The 23188-nt window shown below is 59.6% G+C and overlaps 3 protein-coding genes across 3 annotated transcripts; 2 read left to right on the top strand and 1 right to left on the bottom strand.

Moving 5' to 3' along the window:
- Positions 1-7576: 7576 nt before the first annotated feature.
- Positions 7577-8539, top strand: SLS55_004909 (uncharacterized protein; the record flags this gene model as incomplete). The annotated part of the gene is made up of 1 exon (XM_066776361.1): positions 7577-8539. One exon carries the CDS (start codon positions 7577-7579, stop codon positions 8537-8539), a length of 963 nt encoding a protein of 320 aa, XP_066634242.1.
- A 10295-nt stretch (positions 8540-18834) lies between these two features.
- On the bottom strand, positions 18835-20219 carry TIM54 (mitochondrial import inner membrane translocase subunit tim54; the record flags this gene model as incomplete). The annotated part of the gene is made up of 2 exons (XM_066776360.1): positions 18835-20132; positions 20213-20219. 2 exons carry the CDS (start codon positions 20217-20219, stop codon positions 18835-18837), a joined length of 1305 nt encoding a protein of 434 aa, XP_066634241.1.
- Positions 20220-20754: 535 nt separating this feature from the next.
- SLS55_004907 (uncharacterized protein) lies at positions 20755-21756 on the top strand (the record flags this gene model as incomplete). Its single annotated transcript, XM_066776359.1, has 1 exon — positions 20755-21756. One exon carries the CDS (start codon positions 20755-20757, stop codon positions 21754-21756), a length of 1002 nt encoding a protein of 333 aa, XP_066634240.1.
- Positions 21757-23188: the final 1432 nt, after the last annotated feature.

Below are 23188 nucleotides of genomic sequence, written 5' to 3'. Positions count from 1 at the left end.
AGAGTGTGGCGGTTGCGGGATATACCTATCGGCCTTAGCCTACCTGTTTGCTGCACGGCACTTTCACAAGAAACCGGACTGAGTATGAGTGCCACTTTTTCTTGTCTCCTCTCAGCCGGCTCCGGTCCAGTCGGGCATCGCCGGCCGGCCAGCCAGCTCATGTGTGCCGCTTCCTGATCCATCCCGTAAGCGTCCCACGGGGGACTCCACAATTGTGCCATCTTTTTGAAAGGCGGTGCAAAGAGTGGCGTCCACCAAGGCAAGCCGTGTCAAGCCGAATGCGAGGACGGGGTGGCGTTTTTCCCTGTGCCCCCCTTGCCTCTGGTGCTTCTTGGCGGGGACCAACGGGCTGTGCAGGTAGCTGTCGTGAGGCGTCGACGAGGTGTAGCTCTAAGCCAAAATCAACGGCCACCGCGTTTGTCCACTTGTGGACAGTGTCGGATTTCTTCACCTCGGCGAGAGAGCAGTGGCAAGTCCGGGTCAAGGCATCGTGTCAAGATGACGAGTCCAAGTGGCGCGATGGGGGCAACAGAGCCGCATGAGGGTGTGGCGAGCGTATCGTTCAACAACATTCCTGGCACGGTGTTGGCTAACCCGGGCGACGCCACCCAGTTCCCGCATCAAGCCTGCCGCGCAGCCTGCCCGTCTACCCCTCACCGTCCCTGGAACTGCGGACAGGAAGGGCAATGGAGGGTGCGTTGCAACCATACGGGATGGCAATGCGTGGTTCCGCGACGGGCTCCTGCATGCGAAAGGCCTAGATTGTGGTCTGACGAGTGGGGGTCAGCTAGTACGTAGCTGTATGATTACTGTGGGTGGAGGGGCAGTGGTGGACATGTCGAGGTGCGGGTGAGCGTGATGGTGGAGATGGGGAGCAACGAGCATGCAGGGCGAGCCAGTGATGCGCGCCGATGTGCCGGCAGCCCCGCCGCCATGGGACCATGCAAGTGTGCATTAGCGCTGGCGTCCGTCTTCCGTGGGTTGGGCTGACGATGCGTGCGCAGCACCCTGTCGGGGCGGCCGGCTGCGAACGCCTGTTCGTGGCCATCCGCCTGCTGTTGGTCGCGGTCGTGATCGGACGGCGGCGCAGCTATCATGGCCGTCCTCGGCAGCGCTGGGCCAGACCCGATTGCTGCTGTGTTTGCGCCTGATTTAAACTCGCGGCCAGTGACGCTAGGCGCGCGGAGAGGCGGCAAGGAAGCAGGCCGAGCCGACGACGCGCACGTCGTTTGGTCCTGGAGAAGTGTAAAAGTCAGGTCACTCGACGACTTGAAAGGGATGAGGGAACAGCGTGTGCACAAAGCACAAGAGCGTGCACATTTTGTGCCGCGCTGCCGCGTGGTGCTCGTCGCGCGGTATGCGGTATGCGTGCTGCATGACAGCGGGCATGGGCGTCAGCAGCTGCGGCACCGCCCAGTCTCCGCCGCCGGCCCAAGGCTCCAGCCGAGAGGACGCAGACAGAAGCCCGACGCCCGGCGTGGCAGATGGTCGCCGTGATGGTGAGAGCACGATACGAGCGCTGGCGAGGGCGCGGCTTTGCACGCGTGAGGTGCACAAGGCGGGAGTGGATTAGCCGATTCAGGAGCGCTAAACCCTATGGCTACGCGAGTCAGGGTCCAGTGCGCCGCAGCAGGCAGAAAGCCATCGTACCAGAGTCGTGATGCATGGATGACGGTGCACAACCCCACAGCCTGCTTCTCCTCGGGCAAGGTGCAAGGGAGACGCAGGCCACGGCCAGAGGCGGCACGCGAAGGGTCAGCGCGCCACGGCAGACAGGGCGGCAGAAAGGGGAAGCGTGGTGCGTGGTGCGCGAGGTCGGGGTCAGGGATGAGTGCGGGTGAGCCGGGGATTCCGGCGAATGGGGACGGCGCCTGTGCACAATGCCCGCCGAAAGACGCGGCCGGTCACCAACATCACCCTCCGGCTGCCCTGTCGCGTCTCCACTGCCGCTCTGCTCCGCGGCACAGCGACCCCGGGTCACACCATCCGGGACGCCGTACAGCTGGGTTAGGGCAGTCTCCATTGCGCTTCATCGCCGGCGGGGGAGGATTCCGTCCCAGAAAACAGGCAGCTGAAGCTGGAGCTCGAGGCTGCGACCCGGGGGCCCCGCGCAGCAGGCGTCAGTCTGATCGGATGCTTCTCTTGCTCCTCCAGCCCACGCGCCGTCTCGCACGTAAGGCCGGCGACGTGGCCGGCTAGCTGGTGGGGTCGCGAGTACGACTCGATCGGACACGTCCACGAGACTGCAACAAGAGATCGCGATCTGGGGACTGTCTGCCCCTTCTCACGACGTCGCGGACCACATGCCATGGCGGAAAAGACCAGCCCCGCTGCCGACGAAGGGGAATTCCGCGCCGCGCACCTTAAAATTATCGCGGGCGGTCCGTCTCGGCGCCAGCTGGCTTGATGAGGGCCGGGCGGAGCATAGGAGCTGGGCCGATGACATCTCCAAGCCACCCGTCCGCCGGGGGCACCTCCGCCCTTCGTGAGCCGCATGCCGGAACGCTCGCTCCTCGGCCTTCAGCGCTGCCGCCGCTGGCCAGACTCCAGGCCAAGCAGCGAGTATGAACCCTTTTTTCTCTGCAAAACGAGGTGATCACCACGTCGGCTTACCGCTTCCGGAATTTCGATCGACTGTGGCCTCCCTTGGGCAGCTGGCTGCTGCGCTCAGCCAGGGCAAATGAATTGCATCGAGTAGGAAATGAGCGACAATACGCCAGCAGACGCCGACGCCGACGCAAGCGCCTACCAGCCCGTCTTTCTCGTCCCGCTGCCTCCTTAAGGCATGTGGCCATGAGCTATTCAGCCGCGGGAAGGATGCAAATCGTATGACTGAAGAATAGACTGTGGTTCCCACCGTCCGGAGCGCCGGCCGAGCGCACTTCATTCGCCGGCCGCGGGCCTTTGGTTTTACTTTCTTTTTTGCTGCCCGATCCAATAGCATCGTGCCGCGAGCCTAGTGTTTTCATTTGCTTTGATGGGCTGCTGTTTCGGGACCTCCTCCCCAAGGCATAGTGTAGGGTTGCTGCCTAGCTAAAACCCATCCCAATCTTAATGCTACTGCTGGCGAAACATCTCAGCTTACACCCGGGCGGTGAGCCCTCGGAGACCTGCACGCAACGGGTGAGAAACCCTTACAAGGCCAGGGTCGACTGAGGTGTTTGTCAGCACAGCAGCTGAGAGGGACAAAAAAGAAAGTGGGCGGGGGAATTCTGCACATTGCACCTGCGGTGTACCGGCAGCGTCTTCATGCATCGGCCCCCGGTATCGTTACGCAATGGCCTGCAGAGACGAGAAGAACATGTCCAAACAGCAACATCTATACCTCATGATTGCACGTGCTCTTCCCCCCGACCGCGCCCTAGACCACGGAGCTGACTCAGGAGGTGGGAATCTGAGAGCAGGGCGTATCTTCGATCACATCTGGGCGAGAGGTATTTTTTGTTGCTGTGCGGGGAGATCCGGATGCAGACGGGCAAGGGGAGAACAGAAACCAACCAGGGTTGTCATTCGTTGCCTCGGCGCAAGCGAAGCTTTGAAGGATACTGGGCCTGGCCTGAGCCTGATGAGTTGTCTTCGGAAGCGCTGATGAATTGTCCCTCCGACGCAAGCGCCAAGGTATGTGCGACGCGTGTGAGCATGTGCCGGTGGAGAGCTCTCCTTGCGGTGTGTGCGTGCGGCGAAAGCTGCTGCCAGTGTCTCCATACTTCTCGCTAATTGCCTTGTTCCTTGGTGGGAGCGCGAGCGGCGTCACCTGGCCCGCTGCATCTTCTCGTGTTGCTTGTTGGCGCGAAACGTTGAAGGATGCTGTCCCCAACCGATCTCCCGAGCATTGTGGCTTGTCAGCCTGTACAGGAGTTGTAGCATGGCCATCACCAAGACGAGCAGCAGCGAGCATGTTACGCGGTGCGCACCACCACCTGGCAGACCAAGCGATCAAGCCTCCCAATCAATCGTTATCCGGGCAGCTCGTGCAGAAAAATCAAATCCTGAGGTTGCGCGGCAGCCGCATCGCACCTGTCATTGCAACCTGTGCGCGACAGTGACGATCGACGCAGCCGCCCGGCCTTGACGCCCGTTGACCATGACCTAGCGCACGGGCGCCTGCGTCTAAATCGAAACGCCGCCGTCGCTACAGGTAGCACGTAGCAGCTCAGAGCATGATTCTGCAGAGGATTCAGTTGCACACAAGGCGGATGTCTCTTCATGGTAGCTGCGCCATTATGCGCTCGCGGTTTCGTTGCCCATTCTGTTTGCGATGCATACGACGTCGACGTTTGCATAGCGCCGGGCCTGGGTGGCTTGTTAGCGCACACGCATTGCGGGGCCCCTCGTCAAAATACCTCGACCTTTCCGAGCTGGGTACTCGTATACGGCAGGCGAGCTCGATGCCAGCAACATCATCTCTTCGCACACAGCGGGTGCCATGTTAGAAGCTTGCATCATGCTTACAATGAATCCGTTCCCGGCTGAGCAATCGCAGAACCATGTCCGCGTGATCGTGGTCCGAAACCGAAATGACTCTGCTGGAGAATGATGTAAGTATGTATAATCGCCACAGGCGGGGCCCTGGGGCCCGTGTGAGCACCACCCAATTTCGTTCATTCGCCAATAAAGTAGGCATGATTTCCATGGCCAGTGCGGACGACAACGGTAGGTTCCTCACGGGGTTTCTGCGTACCGCCCTCGGATGGAAGCGAACAACGGGTGCCGACAGCCACAGTTGCCACCGTACCGGCTCCTAAAAACAAGTTCGGTTTTGGTCCCTGCAGTGCAGCTCCTGCCTGTTTCCTGCACGGGGGCGGCTGGAGAGCAGACCCTGAGGTCTCACACTGCCTTCCCTCCTCGACAGCCTTCTGTGACCACACCGCTCGACAGAACATTCAACACGCGCCCTAAGCGGCCAGCTGAATTCTAGAATCGGGACCTCGAACCATTCCGTCATCGCTCGGCATGATTCTACGTCATAGTGACCGAGGGGGCCCCATAGCAACGGTGCATGACACGCGCAAGTCCCGCCGACGCCACTTGTGGCTAGTGATGCTATTGCGGAACCCGGTGTGGCCAAGAGCTTGTTTGCGCATTTGGGTAGGTCAAAGCGGCCTCGGACGCGAGCGGGCAGGCGTTCCTGACTTAACTCACCGTGATGCACGCGACGATATTCAGGGTCCTGCTCCCACCAATGCCGTGGTGCCAACGTCCTGATCTGGCAGCATCTTCGGCGCCGACAGCAGCCTCGAGCGACCGAAAGGGGGATGCCGAATCCCGCCTCTCGTGAGACAGCGCGACTTGTCACCGCTTCTCATGCTCCGCTTCTCGAAACAGGGAAATAGCAGAGTCGAAACCCGGCTTCATCTCCGGATCTCCCAAGCACACGTTCCATAGCGACGTTCCAGACGTTCTGGACTCGCGCATTCTAACCGCAATGTTACTAAAGCGGGAGGTCGCGCGCTGCGGTGGCTTGCTAGCCGGCATTGGGACTCTGGGGGGACAAGCATTGACTTGTCCGCCATGCGTGGCCCTGTCAGATTGGTACGGTTTCCGATCGCGATGGCAGCGCTCGCTTGGGGCGTCGCACTGCGCATCAAACCCACGTGCACAGGCGCGGAGGTGAGGGCGCGTGCACCGGTCCTGGAACCACGATGACGAAGGCGAGGCGCCGCATTGATGGCCTGTGGACACAGGCGAACGGACGCGCTGGCTGTGCAACGTGCCGGCATTGGGGGCGGGAAGCCGGGAGTGCGATCTGCGTCAGGCGCGCAGGCGAGAGTCAGTGCCGGGGCGTCCTGAACGGTCGTTGGCACAGCTGTTCCGCTGCGCGCAGAGCCTCGCAGTGGAGTGGAGCCCGACGGCGGTGGAGGAGGGCCAGGACCAGGGCAGCAGCAGCCGCAAATCCCGGCGCAGACGGTTGCAGGGCGCGTTTCCACGGCGTTCCGGCGGCGGTGACCCAGCCGAGCGGGTGCGAGGACCCTGAGAGGGCGCTGGCCCGAGTGGCAGTCGGCTTTTCTGTGCTACGTCATCGTTTGCCCTGCATCGCACGTCGAGGCTCTCGTCGCGCAGGAGACGCCGCGACACGACGGACACGAGGCCAATGGACAGTCGACCAGCGAGGCGCCGCGGCGCAAGCGCTAGCAGAGAGCTTCGTTTCGCATGCTGGCGCCCAACCGGGCTGGTGAGTCGATGTGCGATCAGATCGGAGATCCAGAGGACGGGTGGGTTGTTATTGCAGGCGGCGGGCTGACGTCTATTGGCGCGTGGGCGCCTTGGGCGGACGGGGGGAGGTCGCGGCGGAGGCAGGGCCTGCTGTCAGGAGCGCGGCAACTGGATCGTCGTGGCAGCAGTCTCATCAGTGGGCGAGGAGAGGACGAGTGTGCTAGGAGATCGAGGAATTATAGGGAGATCTAGAATTCAGGGCCGCTAGCTGCACGGGGCAAGGTGCGCGCAGGGGGACGGCAGCAGCGCGGCGGCCGGTGAGGACCTGGAGCGAGGGCAGCGCGAAGCACTGAACCCTGGCGCCGCGAAGCCCTGTGATGTAATCGCCAACGGCGTTTGGCGCCGGACGCTGCTGCGAGCACAGCACAGCGCGCCTGAAGCCGCGGTGCGCTCGACTGAATAATGCGCGCCGTTGACTCGCCTGCGATCCGCGTTACCGCGGCCTTCGCTGCGCCGGCGCCGGCATCGCGCGCAGGGCAGCACGGCGCGGCCTCCGCAAGCAAGGAGCCCGCTATTGGCACAGGCAGCGCTCGTGGGCGGGCGAGCCGCACGACGGGGTGGGGCGTGCCAGAAACGGGCGCGCGAGGCACACGTCTTGAGAGATTGGACGGCATCGATCGATCGATGCACCAGCTGGAGTCCAGGGATGCGCTGCCCGCGCGCGAGTCGTGGCGGGCTGCGCGGAGAGAGGCTGCGCGAGCCGAAAGCGGCCGCTGCCCGCCCTCGAGCAGCTGCGTGCGGCGGCGCCTTGTCGTTGCCGGCGCGCGGTGGTGCGCGCAGGGGGCGCCGGGGCAGCGAGACGCGTACGGCGGGGGATGCGACCGGGGGCGGGAGCGCTGCGCTCGAGGGTCGAAGAGGCCTGCCAGATCCACGCGAGCCGTGGCTTTGCGTGGGGCGCTAGCTGGCCTAACTGGCGTCTGAGTATGCCATTCTGATGCGCTTTGCGAAAGCCCATATGCGACCCAGGGCAATCGCACAGAACCCTGCTGGATGCGCGCCCTGGATGCCGCCCGCGCTTCCCTGCCCTTCTCCATCCGCGCCATAAGAAGCCTCTGCTCGCCCACGTCTCTCGTGTCCCCCTCCCAAGACAGCAGCTGCCAAACCACCAGCCTCCAAAACTCATCCACACCTCCCGTGTTCTCGCAGTCCCAACCAAGTCACCGTCGCCCTCTACCCACGGCACGAGCGCATTCCCTCTTCTTCCAATCCCTCCTCCAGCACTCTGCCGCCCACACACCGCGTGTTGCCGCAGAGACCAGACGCGCCTTCTCCCACAACCACGTCACCGCGACAAGCAAGCGCCTTTCCGCTGCTCGGGTCGCCCCGCTTATCCCGCTCGCCCCTACCGCACACATCGCAAATCATGGACGGCAGGAACTCCGTTGGCCGCCGCATCTCGCTGTTGAACGAAGACGCAACAGCTCCAGCTCCAGCACCCGCAACCCGGTTACCCTCGCTAGAGCCCGGTCTTCGTTCGCGTACTTCTAGCTACACTTCTTCGCCCTGCCTTTCGCCACAGACTCCGCAACTCCTCCGCAGCGATTCCACCGACTCGGCAGTAACGAGCTCCCCGTCTCCTCGCACACCCACCTTCGGCTTCGAGGAATCGCAATCGCCAAACATGGACCCCTACTACCTGCAGCAGGCCCACATGCACTCCAAGCAGGAGCAGATGATGGCGCAGTACCCTCCCATGATGGGCCAGGGCTACCCTCACCCTGCGCCGGGCCAGGCGTACATGCGCGCTCCCGGCTCTGAGCGCCAGCCCATGCCTCCCGCGCAGCCCCGGACAAAGAAGAACCAGTACCCGTGCCCTCTTGCCGCCCAGTACGACTGCAAGGACTACTTCACCACCTCCGGCCACGCGGCGCGCCACGCAAAGAAGCACACCGGCAAGAAGGACGCCATCTGCCCGGATTGCCGCAAGGCCTTTACGCGTAAGGACAACATGGAACAGCACCGCCGCACCCACCAGAACGGCCGCAACGCGCGCAATGGCTCCAAGACGGACGACGACGGCCGTGTGAAAAAGACCAAGGCCCCTGCGAGGCCGAAGCCCTCGCCAATCCAATCTACGCGGAGCCAGATTCACCTCGCCTCTATGATGAACGTGGACCCCAGCCTCCAGATCAGCCCGCGCTCGAGCTTCAGCAGCGCTCACTCCGTGCAGCCTAGCAACGAGTACATGTCGTCGCCATACGCTGACGGCCTGAGCTACCCTCCGCCCCCGGAGCACTACCAGCTGTCGCCTCGCTCCCAACAAAGCACCACCTTCGGCCTCGAGACCCTCGCTCTCGCCGCCGGACAGCGCAATTTCGAGGCATAGTGCCGGTTTCCGCTTCGGGCCGATGTCACTCCACTTCTGCTTCATCACATGAACGTTGGCGGCCGCTTCGGGCACCCTCATCAGCGATGATTGCTTTCAATGGCCACTCATATCTCCTTTAGTAATTTTTGTTTCTCTACCTCTATTCATTGACTCACGAGCATTCCACGCAATAGACGCATGCCGTCATGGCTATGACCGGAGCAACCATCGGGAAAAAAGGCGTTTGCATTATTCATCTGGGGTTCTCAACGGATCTTCTTTCGAGATACACACAAGGCACGGGTTCTGATTTTTATTTTTTATTCGGAGCAATTACAGCGCGGAAACTGGCGCCTTTGGGGCGGGCTATCGGCTTCGATATCATTGGCTTCAACAAGGCGGTGGCAGAGGCAAGTGCTATGGAGGGATACGGTGGAGGGTTGCACCAACGGAACCATAGTTCTCGGGAACTGCGGGAAGGTGTTTCTAGTGGATGGCTCGAATCACACACCATTCTTTCCTTTCTCATTGTAACATTGATGATTATCATCCCACCGATTTCTTTATACACTTCTCGTCAACAGGACAGAAGCCGTTCGCGGAAGTGCCAGACAGAAGAGAGCGCACGAGAGGTTAGGAGGATTAGCAATTACAAGGAAGCAAAAAAGATTCTTTGCTATTCACAAATTTCCACCACTACAGTGCCCTGCAATCAAGTCCATACTAGCTCTTCTTCAGAGCGATCGAGGACCCGCCAGATGGTTGGGCCGGCCCACGACATCTAGAACCGTGGAAACAGATGGAAAGAAAAGAACAAAGTCGAAGAGGCCTTCGTTTTTTCTGCGTCACCTGGGCACGACTCGAAGTCTTTCGGTTTTGCCGCTACTCGGCATGAAAGTCGGGGTGTCCTTATGTAACGAGACCCCCGTTTAGCCAAACGTGGAGTCAAAGCAGCGCCAGGGTCACAGCGACCAATGCGCTTTCTCTGGCTCATTATGATGGCCGTTTGGAAAGAGAGTATCCACAGTCGTTTGATTCAAAGTTCAATGTATGGGCGGAGGCCTCCCCGGGGGCAGGGACCACGTCGGCGGGCACAAGTCACAAGCTCTGCAAAAATTCATCACGCAAATTTCTGGGCCGCCCGGAAAAGGGCTTGCTTCTGCACGCGGCGGCACCGGGCCTGGGGGACGGGAATGAGAGTGAGGGGTGCGTGCGTGGACACGGAGTGGGTTTCGTCCACTGTTTTTTCTCATCAGGCTTCGACTGGGCGGCGGTTTTTTTCTGGGAGGGGCGCCGGGGCGCGCGCACGCTCGTCTCTCCCCTTTGGAAGTGGGGTTGCCCGCATGAAGCGAAGAGCCGGTTTGCCTCTTTCGCGGGCGTCGGAGGTGTCCGTTGGGGAGGCAAGAACGCGGTAGGGATCTTGGCGCGCTGGTGGTGAGGGGCGAGAGACGGGGGGACAAAGTAAATCAAGGGACCCGTCCCGGGCGGTGGCTGAGCTGTTCGCCGGCACAGCAGCCTCTGGTTGATTTCAGCGGTGCCTGGCGGGCGGTCGCTCTGTTTGCTGCTGCCGCGGCCGGCGCACGGCCGGCTGCAGCGCACAAGCCCGGCCCTCTTTCCCAGGGTGCTGGGGCGCGCCACACACATCATCGGCCGCGGGCGCCAGCTGGAGCGGAGCTGGTCGAGCCCGCGGTCCATTTCGCGCGCGGTCCCAGCCAGGGTCCCGCTTGGTGCTTTGGCCCTCAACCGAAGCGTGGTGCCGCAGCTCGGCAGGGCTGGTGGCCCCCCGTTTCCTCTTTTGGGGAACTGCCCCAGGCCAATTTATCTGCAACGCCAGTTACGGGCTTACATACGGTGAGGGCGCAACAGCACTAGGCAGCGACTCCAGGCCGTGATGCGGCGGGCAGACACGGCACCGGCTCTAACGCGGAGGGGGCAGATGCAGGAACTCGGCGCCAGCACGCGCCTGCATTCTTGCTCGAATTCCCCCGCCGTTTGCAGCCGTCGCGTCGTGGCAGGCTGCCGCCAAATGGCCGGGCACCACCAGAGGTGCTTTTTTTGCTTTTTGTCCCCGCCCGCGGGCCAAGCATTTCAGCAGCTCGGCTGCGCCGCAGGAGTGGCAGGACCAAGGGACAGGTCCCTGCAGCCGGTGGTGCGTTGGATCACCTGCCCGCTTTCCCAACTGCCTCGCCGCGCCCGCCCTGTGGCCCTGCGCAAAGTCCGGCGCGCAAAGTCCGCCCAGCGTGACAGGCCCACAACGGGCAAGTCGCAATGAAAATCGCCGCGATCAATGCGCTCGCAGCTTCCTCACCTCCTTGGGCTGTCGTCATCTCCAACGCATCGCCCGATCGCCGAGCAACCTCATTCCTGGCCGGCACAGGGGCACAATTATTAATGGCGGCGGATGCAGCGACGCTCTCCCGCCCGCCGCCGGCCTCGAGTTGCAAACCACGGTCCGTGTTTTCAGCGCTTGCGACGGTGCGCGGGCGGACTAGCGAAACGCAAAATGGACCACTCACCTGCTTGCAGCATGTCTCTCCCCCCCACGGCGGCGAGCCCAGAAAGGCGGAGTGCTGGGGCGGCACGGCATGAACGCCCGCAGCGTCGGATGACCCCGGTGCCTGTCCCTCGACGCGCTCGGCGCTGGCACGCGACGGGCGACGCAAGGGCAGCTTTGTGCATTATTGCACATCGACAGGACGGAGGTGCCGCCACGACTGCTTCCAAATCTCGCTCTCGCGTTGCTGCGTCTCATCTCCAACGCCGCTGCGCCAGCCGTTGGCCAAGCAATCTGCTGCCGTGCGCCCCCCGCGGGCCTTCGAAACGTCCAGCTCAAGCCGCAGCGGCTCTGCCCGGGCAGCGCTGGACCCCGTCAGCGGGCACGTGTCGGCACATCAGGTCTTGTAGGCGTGTCGATGTCGCCCTCGCCGCCTCGTCGGCATTGCATCTCGCATGGCGTGACGCGAGATCCCTCTTGCCGCCCTGCGTTTGCTGCCCGGGGCCCGCTGGTGAGCTGTCATCTGTCCAAAGTAAGCTTGTTTTCACCCTCGCCTTCCTCCGTGTGCGACGCTCGCTCGGTGTCTCAGCCTTCTTTTCCTCTTCAGGTTGTCCGCCATCATGCAGTTGCGTGTCGCCCGCTGTGCGGATAGATGCCTCACATTCATACCCCGATGACCGGCGTGGCAGATACGGAACGCGTTTCCCGCACGCAGGCTGCGGCGGCCCGTTTAATCGGCCCAACTGCAGGGCTCGATGCGCTCAGCGGTGCATGAAGTACATGCGTATCGCGTTCGAGTCAGTGTTGCAGTTCGATATCAGATCTACCCAGTCGCGATTCGGATACCATGCCGCTCAGCTGGCTACTGTCTCGTCCTTCGGACAACAAAGCGCCATCAGGCCTGCACGACTTCGCGAAATATGGCCGAGAAGAGCCCAAAAAAACCCCTCTCCAAACCCCGGCCTTCCCCATGTCATGCCCTGTGGGTTTGCAGCCTCTGTGGATCATCCGAACAAAGTCCGCCGTGGAGGTCAATGATGACTCGTGCGGGTGGTGCCGTCATCTTTGCTCTGGCCCCTTCTTCCTTCGCCCCTGGGACTCAACTTCAACTCATCCTTCTCGTTGCCGCAGGTATCCGTAGGAGCGCCTATGCTCGGACCTGGTTAGGCAGCAAGCAGGCTGCAGGTGCTCAGGCGCTCGGAAAAAAGGAACGAGTCCGCTGGGACTGTCAAGCCGTCTGAGCTCTCGATCTGAGGCTCTGAGGACCGATCTCTGTTGCCCTGCATTGCTGCCCTCTGTCCTTACTCCCCGGCTTCTCTCCTGGCGATCCCGAATGCCGCACCGGTCCGCGGTCCGCCGTTGGAACGTGAGAAAAGCAAGCACGCTGCGGGTGTGTATTCTTAATGCCCACCACCATCCGCCCTCCCACGCGGCTCGCTGCGTTGCGGGTGCCTGCTCGTCGGACTCGGTGTCTCCGCGCCACGCGCACGTAGCCGCGGGACCGACATAGGTAAGCGTGTGGCTCAAGTCCTTTTCTTGATATCCCTACCAGTCTCTCCCTCATCTCCTGATACTCCGACTTCTCTCGTGCTACTGTCGGCTTTCCAGTCTGGTTTCCTTTTGTTCCTTCCTTCCCAGCTCCATCTTTTAGACTTTCCCATGCGCAGATGACTTGCGTGGGAGTCGTATGCAGGGGGACTTGCATCAGGTAGGTACACCACATTTCTTACACCTCACCGCCCAGCCCGCGTAGCTGCAGACGCAGACGCCACGAGACTTCCACATACAAGCTCCCCTGGAATTCAGCCCCAGCGCCCAACCCCCGCCACCCCCCTTTTCAAACCCTGAGCCATGAGATTCCCGCAGTAAGACAACCACACATCACCCAGGGGTCCGCTCAACGCCGCACACGGGCCGAAAGCATTGTCTCTCTTCTCGGCCCTTGTCCGGGAACCCGCAGGAGCAGAGTACTATAGACAAGGTTCTGGTCCGATTCAACAAACGCACACCCAATTCCCCCAACACCCAACGGGACACACAGCCACATCGTTCCCCCCTCTCCCCTGCGTCCCCGTTGGCCCGCCCCGCAGGATAACGAGAGCCGACGAGCCAAAGCAACCCGGGACGCGGGTGAGCATTACCACCCGAGTCGGGGTTACACAAAAGCCTCATCGGAAACGGGCAGAGGAAGAGGCGGGCGGACGGGTTGGCGGTGGCGTGTATGTGTGTGGCAGAAGAAATGGTCAAGCCACCATCTGCCTCTCTTGCTGACTTTATTTCCTTTCCATCTATTTCTCCGCAAGCCACCATCGACGGTTTCCGATTGATGATACCGATACGAGTATAGCGGGCGGTGTGGGGCAGCGAGATCTCTCTCATCCTACTCTCGGAAGGGCGTTGAAAGGCTGATATGCATCACCACCCACGTCCCGCCATATGTCGCCGTTATACGTCGTTGGTTCTATTGCTTCGCCGCTGCTGCACGTAAGACGAGGCAGTCAGCGATTAGACGCTGATTTGATTGTGGAGGGTGGAGGGGTGGAGGACGTTATTTCTTTGGGGCGGGGAGCGGAGACGATTCCTCGTCGTTGGACGGCGCTTGTGCAGATGCGCGTGGGTGGGCCGCCATGCAGGGCGGCCGGCGTGGTAGGGCTATCGCGGTTGGGGATCCCTGAGCGTTGCGGGCATGAGGAGGAGCGGAAGCGCGCAAGGGTAAGGGTAAGGGGAATGCATGATTGTACGTACGTGGACCCGCGCCATGCCGTACGACCCTCCTCCCTCCCTCCTCCTCCTCCTCCCCCTCCCAACCAGCACACGTAAACGCAGGTGCGAGAAGGCTGTCTGCATACATGTATATGTACATTGCCGCGGAGGTTGATCCGTGGATACAAAGGTAGGTCCGTCCGGCATACCGTCTTCAGCTGCTTGCAGAGGGGGGTACGTTCGTTTCGTGCATGTGCATACCCGGGCTATACACGCGGCAACCGGCGCAAGGGAGAAGGCGAGACGTTGGGCTCTGCTGCTGCTGGGCAATGCTCGCTCGAAGCTGCGATGCCCCGGTACGAGACGTCGGCTCTTTTTGTTGCTGTTGCCGTCTACCGGGCTCGATTCAAGGATACAACGGCGGGAGGGCAGAGAGTTGCGGGTTGCGGTGCCCGCCGCAGCCGGGATCGTGGCCGTTCAGGGTCTTGCAGGCATGCATGGCCCCCAAAACACTGACATATGTGAGCAATCGAACGATGATCGAAACGGTTTTCTACTCTATTTCTTTTTTCATCTACGCCGATCACCCGATTCTGGTTGCTTTTTCTTTCCTTTCTCCCTTCTCGATCTCGGCTTTGCCTCCCACTTTCGTGGCGTCAGCATTGGTCCTCTCTCCTATTCTCTGTCGTTGTTTTTTAAGCTTCCTTTGCCTCTCGTCTTCTTTGCATCAAAAACACAACAGCGAGCAGTGTAGAAAAGCCGAAGGGAACCGTTGTCTGTGTTACGTGCAGTTCTTTTTGCTTGCTTTCCCTTCCCCTCGCACATTTGTTTTGATCCCGTTGTGCGCCTTGCCTTGCTTTACGTTACGTCGTTGTCGTCTCATCTGATCTCGCATGCGCCACGCCTCTGCATCCGACACCCCTTGCATCTGCTTTTTTATTTTTTCTTTCCTTCTTTCTCCCGAGGCTTCTCCCCCGCGGCTGCTGTTGGCATGGCACCGTTTGCGTTGCACGAACGTCGGTCTACCTTCCTCCATCAACAAATGATGCTACACAGAGGGCCCCTTCTTTCTCTCCCATTTCCAGAAGGGAAAGCCTGTCTACAAAAACGAAGAAAGCGCCCTATTCCCCCGCAGCAGACGAGCAACCATTCCCATCCTCCGAGAGAAAGGAAACAAATGTGACGAGAAACACGGGGAACATCAGGACACCCGTCATCAGCGAGGAAGGAGGGGAGGGGGCAAGAAAAAAAAGAAAAGAAAAAAAAAAGAAAAAGTGACCGCTCACATATCACAAACCGAAATGCTGAAAACGAAAATCTCGGCCCATATGTACATACCAAAGCGTTTGTCAACCACAACGTCTCCGCCGCCCCTCCCCCCTCCTTCGGAAACAATAATGGGAACGCACGTATACATCCATCGAGCGGTTTCGGCCCCTCGCTTACCCGTCGGGTACGTACTTGGCTTTCCCCTCTTCTTGTATAGGTACGTACGTACGTACATGCATAACATACAATCGTTTGCCTGCTTCTATCTGCTTTTCTCTCCCCCTCCCCCTCCACCCCTTGCTTTTTTCTCCGCGATGTGCCGGTCGGCCCGCTGCTTTTGCATTGACGCAGGTCGCGCCGTGGTGGGAAGGTGCATGCGAGTAAGGCGATTTTGCGGGGCGGGGATCCTGAGTGTCGGTGTGTCGCGTCACGGGGCATGGTTGGGGGTGGTCATCTATTTCAGCATTCGTATGTCGTATATGTGACTTGTTGGGCGCTAAAGAGTACCGGATCGAGTGAGTAGCGAGTCTTCCCTTTTTTGTTTTCTTTTTCTTTTTGGGAGCGGGGCGCCTCTTCACCGGTCGTTCGAGTTGTCGTCGTGCAAGATGCTGTATGTATGCGGGTGTCCACGTTGTGTAGCGGGTTGAAGCTGGCTGGTGGGGAATACTTTCGGTGGGGGAGGGGAAGGGCAGTCTGGGTATGTATGTATGTACCACGGCAAACGGAGCCCGTTCGTGGACCTTGGGCGCTGTTTGAAGGCCTACAGCTTCATCCGGGCGTCTTTTCAACTGCCCATGCATGCAGACGGGCATGGTAGAGTCGTTTTAGGATCATACTCTTGGTGGGCACTGCAATAGTCTGCACGTTGTCCCCGTGGGTGGTTCATGCTTTCTCTACCCGACAAATCAATCTTTTTCTTGTTTTCTTCCATGACGCCCACGTTGGAGCTGAGGGTTGCGGCTGGACTCATAAGGCTGACTTCACGAAAAGTCGACGTCGTCGGATCAGAAAAAGGCGAGGATGGTGTGATCAAGAACACATGGCTGAAGGACTGTCCGGTGATTGGGTACGTCGTTACTGACTATTTTCTTCCGGGGTTGCAACGGTATGTAGGCCGAAAGGACAATCGACAAAGCATTGCGGAGCAGCGGAGCACGCGTGCGGCTGAAGTCGACGTCCATGGAATCGGCGATGTGGACTTGTTGTTCTTCAGCTGCGGAGGGTTTCCAAAGCTTTTCTCTAGTCGCACCCGGCCCTTCAGCTGATGTCGATCATCCCGAGCAACGACCAGGAGAAGGCCAGTGGTGTATGAGCTTGCGTGGCCAAACGTGCGCACATCGCATCTGCTCTATAGGTATTAGCCTTGGTTTAGAGGCCTCATTCTTCGGTTCGGCATCGGTTGCGTCAGTTTGATGTACTCCAGCCGGCCGAAAATGCCGATGCCGGAAGTTCCATGCTGCTCACATGAACATGCACTTGCCGATCAACTTGCCGAAACAGAGTATAGCTTCCCGAGCGTATACGGGCTCTTTCACTGATTGGCCGCTCTATATCAACGTTGACCGGGAGGCTCGTCGTGTGACGTCGCAGCCGCAGTCAAGACCACCCACCGGCCGGCGCTCGCTGTATCTGAGCTCGCTCGCACCGAGTTAACTCCCCAGGGCTGTTCGACGGGGCGAGCGGCACGGACTCGCGAAGGTCGTCATTCTGTGCTAATAAGTATCCGTACGCCTCGCTTGTTTATGCTGAAGACGCTTCGACCCCGGCGATCATCTCGAGTCAACGAGCACAAGTCGGCTATTCAGGCCGCCTCTAAAATTGGAACCCGCATGGGTGATCTACATTATTCTGGAAGTATTGGTTTTCATTTCGTTGCCCGTCATTATTCATCCTCGTCCTTGCTTCACCGCGTGCACGGCAACCGCCGTGAAATCGCCCGTCCCGTAATGTGGTCCGTAGCCCACCAGCTCTGTCTCTCCATTGGAATCTATCAGTGCGTCTTTGATGAGAGGATGGTAATCATGCCGCAAATACGCTGGCCATCAAACCAGACTTTTGGTGCCGGCCATTGTTTCAACGAAATGCTGCCCTTTGCGAAACGCGAAACGTACATACGAACATACGACCTCAGATAACTCGCTTGTAGGCTTTTAAACCCAACAGTACAAAGGCGTTGTTTGGTCTTTGTTTTGAACCTCTGATAGATGAGACCTCGAAACTGATGTTGTAGTTCCGGAGACCCATCACACTGAGCGGAGTCATCCTTTATAATTATCCGTACACAGAATGGGAGATGGCATTGATCCGGTGATTGACAACCTGGTGCGTGACTCAGCTATCGCACGTTTCCACCAGCCTATCATTGTTGGGGCTTTTCCTTTTCTCGCTTTGCCATTTCACTTAAGAGCTCGGCCTCAGACAGCTGTCTCCAGATCCCATCTCCAGAGCGGAATTCAAAGAGTACACTATGCTTCTGGCCAATCACAAGCATGGCCGCACTGCAGGCAAATTATCTTGAAGGTTTTACGTCTGTTCCATGGGTTTTGTAAACAAAAGCCTGGGGGCCTTTTTTGCGTGCACCCAGCTCAAGCGATGATGAAGATCGAAAGTCAGTAATGATGATGATGGAAATCATTTTCAGATATTAAGGTCCCGGTTGTGTCTCCGGGCATAGTGCATCTGTCGCGCCGTCACTCGACCACGGAGACGGCGGAAGTACATGAATCTTTGTCGCGGGTGTGTCTGCAGTATCGGCTCTTTGCAGCAATAGCTTCCTAGGCAATCTTGACGTCGTTCTCACCCCTAGCTGTGCTTCTTGTACAGCAGCACTTTCCAGCGGGGAAGAGCCAGACACGGGACAACAGCACCACCTGCATCACAATACCCCCTCTACTGACGCCCACCCTCCAATCACATCAACATTCACTCATGACCACATGCCATCAGTAGCTTCCGGTGACGTCATATTCTGCCTCTGTCACCAGATCAGCCCGGTGTTTGCTCAGCAGCCACCGTTACCTCGCTCCACGAAGCACACTTAAAAAGCATGGCGCCTCCCAAACCCGGATTCTCAGCTCAACGGGGGCTCGTATGTACAAAGTGGCACTGAAGGAGATACTCATGACATGACGTAAGAGCTGAACTGGTTCGGTGTTCCTGCTCCTTCCTCATCTCTATGTCGGAATCTGGACCCGGCATGGTTTTTGATGAATTAAGTCTCGTAATGGTGTCCAGTATCAAAAGCGTATGATGGTGAAGAAGAGCATAATCATATGGTGATGAGTACGAGCAGTGAAGAGGAAATTAGTAGAGTGGTAAGCTAGTCTCCCTGCCTACGGGGACTGTGTGCTGGAAAGGAGAAACGAGTTTCCTTCCAGTGTTCGACCCGTATTTGTCTCCCAATGTGGCGTGGAAGCGATGTTGTCGAGGAGACAGTTTCGTTCACTGATAGATTCCTCTTATATAGTTGAAGTCAGGCTACACCGGAACATGAACCACCTGACAGAAGCCCCGGAGCGCATGAGATTAGCTTCAGACAGATCATATGCATCCAATGCCTCTTGGCAGTTTTCAAAGTTGAGTAGCGTCATCCGACATTTTCGTCTATCGTACAGGAGCATCGCATATCTATAAGTTCTATCGTCGTCGTCCAGAGAGCATGGAGATGGTACAATATCCACAGTTCCTTTTTATTTTCCCGCAGCCCAAAGCCCCCTCCCCCAGACAAATACACAAACCGAAGGAACAACGAATAATACAGATCCACCAATCCCTCCAAACACCCAGAGTCAAAAGATGCAGACCCCTCCTCATAACGAGCCATCATTCCTTCCTTTCAGCAACGAACTTACTCCTCATGCTTCTTCTCCTCTCCCAACACACCCTCGACACCCTGGTTGATCCTCTCCACCCTCGCCTTCTCGACCTCGCTCAGCACAAACCTCCGCATCCTGCCACCGATGCGCGGGTCGACGACCATCTCATCGCACCAAACGCTCTCCTTGCCCTCCTCCTCCCTCCTCTTCGCCGCCTCCTTCCGCACGCTCTTGTGCCACTCCTTCTCCTCGCTCTTCAGCACGGCCTGCTGCTCCCACCTCTCCTCGCCATCCTCGCCCTCGCCGGCGGGAGCGACGACGTGCTCCTCGCCGAACTCGGCTTCGGGACCGGCGTACGGCCTGTGGGCGGCGAGCACGGCGGCGGCGACCTGGGCGCCGATGTCGTCGGCGAGGTGGCGGCGGTTGAGGAAGCGCCACATGCGGAGGGGGGTGTTGAGGAAGCCGAGGATGTGCGGGTAGGGGATGGGCGCCGACGGCGGCAGCTGGGGCGGGCAGTTGGGCGACAGCGCCGCGGCCGCGTAGTCGGCCGGCGAGTTGTAGGGCGGCGGCTGGGCGCGCTTCTTCTTCTTCTTCAGCTCCTCTTCTTCCTTCTGTCGCTCCTCTTCGGTCTTTTGCTGCTGCTCCTCTTCTGCTGCTGCTGGCTTCTGCTCGCCCTCCTCCAGCGGAGACTGCTGCTGCGCGGATGGCGAGGCGTCGTCTGAAGGAGACAGAGTAGTTTCGACCTGAGCAGGTGCTGGCGGTGGCGGCGGCGCGTCCAAAGGTCCCAGCCAGCCCTCGTGCAGGCCACGCACGTATTCCTTCCACGTATTCCTGCCGATGACGATGTCGCCCTGGGCGCCCTCCCACTCCTTTATCCCCATGCGCGCCCTGGCCTTGAGCACCACGCTCTCCACGTCCTCGTCCTCGTCTTCCTGCGACGCCGCGCTCGCGCTCGCCTCGCCCCGCGCCTTCCTCAACCCGCGCACGCGCTCCGCCGTCTGCGCGCGCACGTCGCCCTCCCGCCTGCCCTCGACGGCGTCCCAGTCCATGGCGGCGGCCACCAGGATCGGCTTGACGTACTCGACGAAGTGCTCGCGCGCGCCCATGAGGCCGTCGGCGGGCGGGCCGGCCAGGTAGACGGTCATGCGGCGCTGCATCTCGTTGGTGGCGAGCGGCTCGCGCGCCAGGTGCGCCACGGCGTCGCAGTAGCCCTGCTGCACGCGCTTCTTCTGCCGCCGGTCGTACACCAGCGCCGCCGTCCACGAGCCCGTGACGGCGAGGAAGATCATCCAGTTGCGCGAGGGCAGCTTGAAGCGGAAGTTGGGCATGCCTGTGTGTCGAGAAGTCGGCCGTCGTGTCAATGGCTGTGCACTTTCCGTCTTGGGGAAGAAGGGAATGGTTGTGACGAACCCATCATTTTGAAGACCGGGTTGGCTTGCGAGGCGCTCGCTTTTGCGCCTGCGTCGGCGGCGGCTTTGGCGGCGCCTTGGGATGCGGAATTGGGGTCGGCCATGGCGGCGGCGGGCGGGGCTGGCGGCCTCTCTCGGTTTTGCGGTAGAGGTTGTTGTTGTTGTAGCGGCGAAAGATCGAGAGCGATGGTCCGAGCTCAGAGCGAGAAAGCGCGGGCTGCCAAAAATTCGAGGTCCCCGTCGGCGATTGCCAGACGCCGACATCTGGGGGGAACCCAACCCATTATTTCGTCACCCCCGGCCCGCCGTCTACAACTTTCAAACTCTCACTCCTCGCATTCCACGGACGCTTCCCTCCCCCCTCCACCTCGGACCATCCAATCGTCTCCGACCTCGAACCTCGAACAACCCCCAAAGCCGCCCACACCACACCGGCCTCACCACCCCCGCAAAAACCGCCCTCGACCTCCGCCACGGAAAATCAAACCGCCAAAAACCGGGGGGAACAAAACACAAGACACACCCACCCGCACACGCACAGCCATGGCCGAATACTGGAAATCCACGCCCAAATACTGGTGCAAGTTCTGCCAGCTCTTCGTCCGCGACACCAAGTTCGAGCGGCAGCAGCACGAGGCGACGGGCAAGCACCAGTCGTCCATCCAGCGCTCGCTGCGCGACATCCACCGCACGCGCGAGCGCGAGGACCGCGAGAAGCAACGCGCCAGGGACGAAGTCGCGCGGCTGAACGGGCTCACCGGCGCATCTTCGTCTTCGTCTTCAGCAGCAGCGACAAGTAGCAGCAGCAGCAGAGCGAAGCCGACAACAACACGAACCGCCCCGAGCCAGCAAGCCACGGCCGAGGAACGCAAGCGCCAGCTCAAGCAGCTCGCCGACATGGGCGTCGCCGTGCCCGACGAGTACCGCGGCGAGATGGCGCTGGCGGGCGAGTGGCAGACGGTGGCGGTCAAGCCGCTCGATGACGACTCGTCGGAATACAGAGACGCGAACCGCGGCGCCGGCGGCGCGCCGCTGAACGTCGGCGTGAGGAAGCGCAAGGTCGAGGACGGCGAGGAGGAGGAAGAAGAGCTGCGGCGCGCGCTGGCCGCCGGCGAGAAGAAGCCGGCGAGGAAACCGGGCTGGGGCAACAGCTTCAAGGCGTTTCCCGGCGCGAAGGGAGGTGCGGATCCCGCGGACGATATCGAGGCGTTGCTGAGTGGTGGTGGTGGTGGTGGTGGTGGGGCGAAGAAGGTGAAGATTGAGGGGGAGGCGGCGGCGGATGCTGAGGTCAAGAAGGAGGAGGATCCTGGTGAGGGGGTGAAGAAGGAGGAGCCGGCGGAGGAGGACGATGGCATCAAGAAGGAGCGGGATGGCGGGATGGGCGTCGAGGCCGATTCCGTTGGTGCGGGGCTGAAGCTCGCGGATATACCGCTGGTGAAGGCGGAGGACGAGGAGCGAGCTGAAGGAGAGAAGGGAGATGGCGGTGCGGCCGCTGGCGGCGTGGTGTTCAAGAAGAGAAAGGGCAAGGCCATGCGTCAGAAGTGAGAGCGCTGCACGCAAAACCCCTTCCCCTCATACGTTCGTCGTCGGTCCTTCGCAAGCGCTGGTTATGGTGGGCCAGCTCAGCCTCGACGACAGTGAAGAGCAGCCTAGTAGATATTCAGCCCGCGATTCCACGCGTGCCACACCGTTTGCAGGGTTGAACGGAAGACTGTGCTCGTTTGGTGACTGCGGCTCGGATTGGTAGCGTGACTGTCGGTGCCCTTGCGAAGTGGGTGATGTATGGGGCGCACATGGGCAGCTGCGGGAACCCATGGGGTCGTCATGCCGACCTTCCTGCCGCGCCTTCATGCATTTGGACTTTAATGGCAGGATTCCACTTCGCCGAATCAGACCTATAGAAGTGTCTCCTTCCTGTGTCGACTCATGGAGCGTTATTCAGTAGCGCGGGATGATAGCTCGAGGAATATGTCGCTTGGAGTTATGAAGCTGTAGGTTTTTAGCCCGCACAAGGCCACAATGCGCTGCAAACTGGGATAATTTGATTGTTCGTGTTCAGACTAATGCCACGGATTTCGACAGTCATACAGAATTACCACCGTCCTCAAAATGCAATTTGTTATCCAAAATGTGTGCACAAAAAGCAGATGCTACAAGGAGGGATAGCTGCGACTGCTGTTATGGCCCACTAAGCAGTGTACCAAAGGCGTGCTGGTGTAAATCTCAACCGTGTGACCAAAAAAAGGGGAGCTTATATGTTGGTTCTTTCCCGAGGCTTGGCTCCGATATCCTAAAAGACTCACTCAGCTATCGATCATCAGGGGACTCGGATGCGCCTACGACTGATGCTGCTATTTACCCAACGCTCAACTGCCAGACTGGAAGCGCTCAGGGTTTTCAATTTTACCGCCGCTCTCCAAATATGCTGTTCGTCATCATGAAAAAATGATGCAATCCAATCATGAACGATGATGATATTTCATGCTTCACCAGGAGGAGCGGCACTTCCAAGCCAGTCTAAAGCGATAACGGGGTAGGAATATAAAGCAGAACTCCAGGAACCACACAGAGTATCCGTGTTCGTCGACCGGTATGGTAGAGGATTGATGAGTCTATTATAATGAAAGGCACCGGGTAAGAGGAGTTTGCTTATCCACATCCACATCTTGGATCTGGTTTTGAGGCAGAGAAGAGTCGAATTTAAGAGGAAGCGGAAGTAGGCCAAATCACGGAACGCACGTGCATACCCTGCGGCTATGTCATACCGAAACAGCCACAAGGTCCTCCACATTCTGCCCACCGACCCATGATCAACTGTGGTCGGTACCATTTTAAACCGGACCGAAACCGATGAAGCTACCCTACCTATGAAGATACGTGGGCTTCCTGCAGCTGAAGCATTTATTCACGTACAGCGCTTCTGACTTTCCTCCGGATGAGCTGAATGACATACTTTTGTGATCTTGCAGGAAGAGAT

This window comes from Diplodia seriata (assembly GCF_021436955.1).
Source record: "Diplodia seriata strain FDS-637 chromosome Unknown scaffold_4, whole genome shotgun sequence".
NCBI lineage: Eukaryota > Fungi > Ascomycota > Dothideomycetes > Botryosphaeriales > Botryosphaeriaceae > Diplodia > Diplodia seriata.
This window is presented reverse-complemented; position numbering and strand designations above follow the sequence as displayed.